At 32.0% G+C, this 9,336-nt stretch overlaps 1 protein-coding gene across 1 annotated transcript; it reads left to right on the forward strand.

Moving 5' to 3' along the window:
* The first annotated feature begins 1,053 nt into the window (after window positions 1-1,053).
* LOC115989920 lies at window positions 1,054-3,357 on the forward strand. The gene is made up of 3 exons (XM_031113789.1): window positions 1,054-1,400; window positions 1,485-2,297; window positions 2,397-3,357. Exons 1-3 carry the CDS (start codon window positions 1,054-1,056, stop codon window positions 3,355-3,357), a joined length of 2,121 nt encoding a protein of 706 aa, XP_030969649.1.
* Window positions 3,358-9,336: the final 5,979 nt, after the last annotated feature.

Here is a 9,336-nt window from a genome sequence, read left to right on the forward strand (position 1 = left end):
GGAAAGCTTTACGTCATCTCTCTTTAAGCAGAGTCTTTCAAATTAGTGTCATTGTTACTGCAAATCGCTTTGGATATATGTTCTTAACATTGTTACTAATACAAAGTTAATCTCAGAGGTGAATACTACAAAGCATACATTTTTTTTTTGGGTGTTTGGTTGGTAAACTTGTATGCTTTTTCAATTTGTAGTGGCATTCCATAATTTTTTCACATTGCAAATGTCAACTGTATTTTTTGAGGGGACTTTGTTAAATTACTGATTGTTTAAAAGCTTAAGCTTCAACTCCCTTTTAACACTCCCCCTCATGTAGGGCTCAAACTCCCTTTTAATAGGTGAGGCTTAACACGTGGGATTTTAAATGGGAGATAGAGTGGAGGAGACGGAGATCGAATTCTAAATTTCTGATTGTCCAAAAAGTTTAAGCTATTGGGATATAATAAATTTAATCATTTAACCACATAATTTTAACATGTTTTGTTGAAATCATTAGGAGTTCTTGACTTCCTTGTGCGTGATTAGTTTATTTATGTAATCTTTGGCTTGATTAGTTTAATTATGATTGGTAAATTACGTTGCTGATGTGTCTTGAAGTCACGACCTCACTCTCCACCTTACACTAGAGGAGGTGCCACAAAAGCTAGAGATCATTGGCTAGTTATGCATATTTTTTCAATACAAAATTAACTAACTTTATAAATATTATAGTAATCTCAAGCTATTGGAATTGGCATTATGAAAACATATGAAGTGCCAGCATTGGAATTAGTGACTATCATTATTCTCATCTTTAGTCTCCTCATGTGATCATTTGTCGTTGTATCCTTCTCAATAGTTACAAGGAAAAGGCTCATAAGTCTTACTGTTCAACTTACTTTTCTTATTGGTTGTCATGTTTTCTATAATGCCTGTTTTGAGGGTGTCTTGGTTATGAAGTAACGTAGTTCCTAATCTAATGCGATAATGTAAGTTATTCTATTATTCCGTTGTTTTTGACACGCATGTGAACGTATGATTAGCACAACTAAGTACGTTTATGTTAACCAGAACAGCATGGTGCTGCAAAGAGTGGAAAAGACTTTATTTTGCTATTGTCATTTTGGGGGAGAGCTAGTGGTGAAGAAAGATAGATCTGTTTTATATAAAGGTGGTTTGGTAGATGGCTTGGTGATTGATCAAGACACTGCATATGAAACATTTGTTGGTGAGATATGTGAACAACTTTGTATAACTCCTACGGGAAAGTTATTTCAATACTCAGTTAAATTTGACAAATCATGTCTGTTGCCCCTCAAAGACCAGAATGGCTTGAATAACTTGTTGTATTTCAATGAGGGTGCTGGATATGTATATGTGGTTGAAGCAGCAGAAGTTGCAAATCCTGCACTTATAAGCAACAGGTATATTAATTTGCTATATTGATTTTTCCATGTATGTCAATTCTGTCTATTTGAATTGAATTTGGAAAAACATTTTATTTTTAGGTCATCTAACAAAGAGAGCCCATTGACGTCAGATCAGGATGCTGAAGTTGAGTATGCTGATAGAGATCCAGTCAGGTCCTCCAACATTGAGAGCCAAGATCAACATGATGAAGCTGAGTATGTCGATAGAGATTTAGCCGAGTGCTCTGACACAGAGAACCATTTAACTTCGGATCAGCATGGTGGTGAGCAACATACTAATGTTGATGATAACTACATTCATAGAGCTCAACTAGTGTCAATGCAGTGCTCAATTGGTGAGAAATCACCACTTTTGCTTAATGAGTGGGAAAGAGAGCTAATTGGAGGAGGTCAGCAATTTCAAAGTCCTGCTGCTTTCTGTTTGGCTTTATACAAGTATTCTGTTGCAAAATGCTTTAAATACAAGTTTAAAAGAAATACTTCCAAAAAAATACTTGTAAGGTGTGTAGTTGATGGGTGCCCATGGAAAGTGACAGCTTATGGCGTGAGAAACACTAACTTAATTAGAGTAAATACATTGATTGATAAGCATGAACACTTGGTACAAGGTCAAACCAATTTGAAGCCTTCATTGAAAACTAGATTGGTTGCAGAAATGATTAAAGAGAATATGAAAGTAAGTCCAGATCATGTATCTAGACAAACTTGCATGGATTTCCTAGGTGACCTTTTTGTACCATTGACTTATTTCCACTCATCTAGAAAGGAACATTTGATTCATGGAATGACGAATGCTGCATACAAGTTAATACCATCGATGTGCCAACATATAATGGATGTAATGCCAGGGTCAATTGCTACATGGTCATCATCTGAAGATAATCAATTCAGGTAGTTGTTTGTTGCTTATGGTTGTTCAATTCGAGGATTTCAGCTTGGATGTAGGCCGTTACTATTTATAGATGATTATCATTTAAGTATACCATTTAGAGGCATTTTATGGTCTGTGACTGCACTAGATGCAAATGATGGAATATATCCAGTAGCTTATTGGATAGTTGCTACAGATAATGATGCTGATTGGTCATGGTTCTTTGAGAAACTTAAGTTGATCGTCGGTAAGCGTGAGATTGCAATAATATCGAACAGAAATCAAGGCCTGCTAAATAGGCTCAATGAGGTGTTTGGTTTTGAAACTCATTCTTACTGTTATCGTCGCCTAAAGCAAAGTTTCAGCTCTTACTTCCAATTGCAATCCAATTGGGAGCAAACTGCACTTCAACTTTTGGATGATATTGCTTTTGCAAGATTAGGAGCAGAATATGAAAAGGCCTTAGTTACCCAGCATCGGTATTGTAAGGAAATATATGAGTGGGTTATGGCCAATCACCCAGAGCATTGGGCTAATGCACAATTTAAAAGAAAGCGATGGGACAAGTTGAATGCTAATGAAACAGATGTGTTTTATTCATGGATGTGGAAAGAGTGTCAAAAGCCAATTTTAGAATTTATGAAAGCACATCAATGCAAGTTGTCGAATTTGCTACTTGGTAGGCAAAGGGATGTTATGACTTGGAAAAGTCCAGTCGGCTACAAAATTGAACAGAAAATAAGAGAGAATATGTCTAAAGCACAAAGTCTAGTGGGCAGCCAAGTGTCTGAGTTTGTATTTGAGTTTGAACTGCAAAGCTATAAGTTTGAGGTGGACTTGTCAAGAATGGATTGCACATGCCTTGAATGGCAGATGATAGGCATCCTTTGTCTACATGCATGTAGTGCACTTCAACATGCAAATCGTGATGTGTACGAGTTTGTTGAGAAGTGGTACCATAGAAACACTCAGCAGACTTTATACACAGAGGTAATGCATGATTTTTCAACCCATAATATGCCTATTTTAAGGGATAATTTGCAGCTTGAACTTCAGCCTACCGACAGCAAAGGACCATAACCTGAGTTTTCACATAAAGGGCAAAGTGAGTCACAATTGAAGCAAATATCACAAATCAAGTTCAAGAAATCAACATGTTGTTCTTGTTGTAATAAAAGTGGCCACAATCGGAAAACTTGTAAGAGCACATTGCAAGAGTAATCAAATTGAATGCTTCTAAATATGGCATCATTTTCTCTCTTTCTTTTGTACCCCTGCCCCCCGGGGGGTGGGGGGGTGTTCTCTGCACCCTTTTTCAGTTGAGTAGATTATTGCATAATTCTCTCCATATATCTGCATTAGTCTAGTAGAATGCATATGGCATAATTACATTTTTCTACAAAATTGCATTTTTTTTATTATATTGAAACTTTTAGTGAAAGGTCACAAATGCATTTTTTTGTCAATAATAAAGTGATTTCCCATTTTTTATTTTCTTATATAAATACTTAATTTTACATGCATATAATCCTATTTCATATCATATACGTATAATATATTAAAAAGGAAGCTCAATAATCCAAATTAGATTCTAATTGCATCCCAATTTTGTACCAAGTGTTTTTTTAATTGACTATAATTTGTTGCCAAATGTCTTTTGATTTTAAGTGCGCTTAAATTTCTTTTTTGGTAGAATGTGCGCTCCAATTTCATACCAAGTATCATTCAAATTTGTATCAATTATGTTTATATACAAATTCATGCATCTAAAATTATAAAATATAAACAAACTCAATTTGGATTTATTAAGCTTCTGTGTGATACTATAAATGTATGTTACTTATATGATAGAAACATTTTATATATAGGTAAATTTAAGGTATAAAGGAACCGTACCTTAATTTTACATTTATTTCAAAATTTTTGTAAGCTTTTTCCAAACATTGCAATATTAACTAATTTAAAAATCCAAAATTTTACACGCCATCATTCTAAAATGTATTTCTAATTTGGTTTTTAGAGTTACAAATAATGCTAAATTATGCTAGTTTAAATTAAGTAAAATCACTATATTAAATCATGTTTGATCTTCTCTAATTAAATTAGGTGTGATCTTTTATAATCAAATTATAATTAGGTAGGTTATTTTCTACAAGTTATCTAATTTTACCTTTTCATTTGTTAATTTTGATTAATGTTCACGTGTATTTTATGAATTAGTGACTAATTTTATATAGAATTTAGATCCAAAAATAAGGATGCACATTATTGTGAGTCATGTCCTTTTATTGTTGTGACATGTGTCATTTAAATTGTCTTCAAAACTACCTCATCTTGATGCATCTTTTATCTCAGATAAGCATCGTGGTTTACTTAAAATATTAATGGTCTATGGGTTTCAATTAGTTCAATTGGTAAAATTTTTGATGGTTGAATAAGAGATCAAGGTTCAATTCCTGCCTACACCAAAGCCGATTGGTGTCTCGGTATGATGATAAAGAGTTATCATTAAGAGCAGGCTTCATACATTGAAACTCTCTAATAAAAAAAAATTAATGGTCTATTTGGTTGGGTAGAAAAGGAGAAAGCTAGAAAATGTGAGGAAAATATGGGTAGAAAATGGTTCTTAAATGGAGTCTACTATTTTGCCCCTCTTAATTCGGTTTTTTCTAGGAGACTATTTTCTTTTAATGTAATAAATGTATAACAATAAATTTATTCAAATTAATATTTTTTTCCACCTTTTCATCTTCCCTGCCAAACACACGCAAGAGAAGCTACAAAATTTTCTATCATTCCTACATTTCTATTCTCTAACTTTCCATATCCATCCTCCCAACCAAACCTACCTAAAACTCAAAAAACTTCAATGATTCAAATTCTCTAATGTTAGTGCACTTTAAATTCCCTTCAACTTCTCCACTGCAAAAAATGCCAACTTTAAATTATTTTATTAGTGTAATTTGTTACTAAACTTTATTTTATTTTATTTAGTACTTTCTAGAAAGGATCCATCCTATTTAAATCCTCTTATTTTAATCTAGATATAAGATACATGATATTTGAATAATCAAGTGGTCATGAAACGACCAACGAAACCTCCTGGTATTTCTAATAAAAATGTCCAAATTTCAAATCACTCACCATCTATTTATGCCTGTGTATGTATATAAAGCGATCATAAAACACCCAAATAAACCACAAAATCAAATAACTCTCACGTGTTGCTCATTTAACAAATAATTGGAGTGAATTAAAAGATTTAAATGATTAGAGATCTTATTCTAATACTTTTTATCTCAAAAAATCTACAAAAATATAAATGTTTTGAGATCTTATTCTAATACTTTTTACCACAAAAACTCTACTACAACAATCTCATACAAACTTTGAGTAAATGAAAGATATGAATGAATAAAGCTTATGGATACTAGTCCAAACTTACCCGAAAATGACTACATTAAGCCTCTAACTCATAGTTTAGACACTTGTCTAAATTGAGACACTTATAATCACATATCCTCACTTGACTCTTAGCCGAGACTTCATTTAGTTTTATTTATTTACTAGTTATAGGCCCGTGCGTTGCACGGTTTTATGAAAAAGCTTATAAAATAAATGTATAAATAATTATATATTTTAATAGATTCAATATATATAAAAGAAAAAATTATTAGGTGTAAATAATTATCTCACTAAAATAAGGGGTAAGATTTCTTCCTAAAACTAAATTAAATTGATAATTCCAAATTGAATTTTAAATTGATAATTATTTTAAAAAAAGTACTAAACAATTGATAAATCTAAAATTAATATAATCTTGATAATATTATAAATTAAAATTTAAGTTGATAATTCAAGAATACACGTGTAGAACATCTTGATAATTTGATGTAACATTAAAATCAAATAAGAAAATTGTTAAAATTAATCTATTAATTCTAAGACCCTAACCCTAAGCATATAAATTAGATCAAAGCTAAGAAAATTAATTTAAACAAAAGGCAACCAATACACAAAACCTAATCAATTTAATAAAAACAAAATACAAAAATGAAGAAGGAGCCTTTAGAAACTTGACAATGTTTTCGAATGTTTTGAATTCATTAATTAAAATCACATGAAGACAAAAAACCAATAATAACACTAAAGAAAATAAACAAAATGAAAATAATAATAATAAAAGAAGAAAGAATGCATACCTGCATTGTCATAGGATTTATGCATTCACATATTGAAATAAGTTTCACTCCAAAAAGGATATATAGGGTTATATATATTGGTGGAGTTCCATTTGAAATATAATTCATTTAGATCTAATTGAAATTAAAGATATCTAATCAATGTGTTTGTTTTTATCCCATAAAAATTGGAATTAAAAAAAGTCATATGAATAGAATAAATAAAAAATAAAAAAAAGCTGATTCAACATAACGTAACATATAAAAAAAATTTAAAAAAAAAAAAAGAGAGAGAGAAAGAGAACGTGGTTGATAGCTATAAGGAATTTTGATATTTATATATATATATATATATATATATTAAATGTTATTAATGTAGAAATTATCAAATTAATGGAGATATATACTGTTTTTTAGAATAGATAGAGTTTATCAAATTATTGGAGATATATACTATTTATTGGGATAGATTTATATTAATTACCTCTTGAAGAATTTGGATTGTGCTTATCCCTTAATAATCAAGTTTTGTAGCTTGATATTCTGATAAAATAATGTTAATTTAATAATATTAAAATTTAGAAAATTTAGATGATAAATATTATCTAAATTAAATTTTTGAATGTTAAATATTATCCCCTAATTTAATAAATATATCCTAACAAATAAAACAATGTTAATTAGATGATAAATATTATCTAAATTAAATTTTTGTATGTTCAATATTATCCCTTAATTTAAGAAATATATCCTAACAAATAAAAAAATAATGTTAATCTAATTTAATTTAATGATAAAAATGAATTAGAGTCCTGATAGTATACTATTCTTTTTTAGTTCTTTAAAAATCTAAAATTTTAATAAAATTTTTGCAATTTGGTGAAGCCACATGGTATTTTGATAATATAATTAAATTGAATAACAATTAAAATGAATATTATGTAAGTTCAAGTTGGGCATTTTTTTTTTTTTTAAAAAAACTATAAAATATTTTAAAAACTATGGCAAATTGTAAAAATAGTATAACAATTATTAATGAAATCTCTCTCTCTCTCTGTGTAAATAAGATAAAAAAAAATATATCTATTTTTTTTAAATCTAAAAAATAATTGAATTTTGTATAATTAAAAAATAAGAGAGTTGCATGATCCTTTACCTCTTGAAACCTTGCTTCCAATTAAGAAATCTCAGCAAGAAGTCTTGTGTAATATTCATCAAAATCCTTCCTTCTTTTTAGCACATTTTTTTATGAAAGAAAATTAGCACATTAACACATTTGTTAAAAAAAGAGTGCAACACCGAAAACATGTACAATAAACTAAGTCAACCTATCCGAAATAAAATCTATTAACTGAATTAGCGTATATACAATAGCTTAAAAGTAAAATTTTCCAAACTCAAATCATTCTAAGATGAAAACAATCTAAAACTCTAAATATGAAATTAGTCTTTCATTTAAATATTTTATATGTTCTCTAATCGTCTAACACTTCTATTTGGTCCTCCACTTTCTCTTTTTTTATTTCTTTGCAAAACAGAAAAAATACAAAAGTTATTTTCTTCTTAAGGAAAATAAAAATAGTGTGAAGTTTTAAAAAAGAACCAAATAATATTTAATTGTGCAATTGTACTTACTTCTTCACAATCTTTCTTTTCTTTACTTCAGCACAGATTTTTTCTTCAATTGCTTCATTTCCATTGTTAGCCCCTCTTTTTGTTGTTTCCTATAATCAATTTGATGCTGTAAGGACACGATTCGTAACGAACCTAACAGTGTTGGGTTCGCACGTGAAAAGGCCCAAACAATGTCATTTGTAGAGCGTGGGTTTGGAAAGCTAGGCCTTGGTCACCAAGTGGTGGGTTTTTCATGGTGCTCGTGCGAGGTTAGGTGTTCTTCACCCTTGGAATCTTTTTCCTGGAGGTGGGCTGGGGGGCTCTGGTTTTTGGCCATTTTTCCCAGCCCCCTGATTTGTGCACCTATCTTTTTATTATATAGTCCATCTTGGTTGATCCTAGCCTTCCACTTGTCGGTCAGGCAGGTGCTAATTTCTGTATCCATCCCATCACTCGTCCTTTCTTACTTTCTATTAGTTGCGTGGATCGAAGTTTACAGCGTCCAAACGTCTTTTCCCATTAATCAACTCTGGGTATTGGCAGGTGCATTTACTGAAGGAAGGACGCCTTTTCCTTGATTCAATTTTACACTTTGCTCCCCCGTGGGCCCCATTCCACTCACATCCCCTTCAGGGAGCGGTTTGGGGATAGCCTTCACTAGGACGTTGATCTTCCCCTCGAAGTTCTGGAGTGCCGAGGACAGGGTAGCTTCTCAGCCTTTCCCCCTTGCCTTGGCCACTAATCACTCGTCCTCGGCAAGAGACCTCCTCGGCACGGGCCATGGGCCCAGATAGAGTTTGGGCTTGATTGTAAACTTCCCGGACCCACAATAGCCCCTCGAAATCCTGCTATCCGTCTCTTCGGACGGATAGGAGGGTTTTGATGACATCAGAGATCCGCCAACACCTGTCAGTCATTATCACCTATCAGTTCCCAAGGCCTTTCACCTGCCCAAAGCACGTTCCTAAAGCCCCTGGAAGGCGAAACGTGGCTTCATTAAATACGGGCGGCTTCGTGCTTCCCACGTTCAACGGTGTGATGGAAATCGAACGGTGATGATCTCCTGGCCTCCTTGGGCGGGAAAAGGTGTGCAGTTACCCTAGAAAATATAAAAGATTTTTTGGAGATGGATCCGTCTCTTCAGTTCTGCACTTAAGAGTTGTAGTGCGTGTATCCTGGGTTCATCTGAACTTCCGCCCAAATTCGAGTCTATCTCAAGCACATAAAGTCTATCTGAAGCGTAATTCTTCTCTTATGTAAGTTC

The sequence above is a fragment of the Quercus lobata genome, chromosome 5 (genome assembly GCF_001633185.2).
Source record: "Quercus lobata isolate SW786 chromosome 5, ValleyOak3.0 Primary Assembly, whole genome shotgun sequence".
Lineage (NCBI taxonomy): Eukaryota > Viridiplantae > Streptophyta > Magnoliopsida > Fagales > Fagaceae > Quercus > Quercus lobata.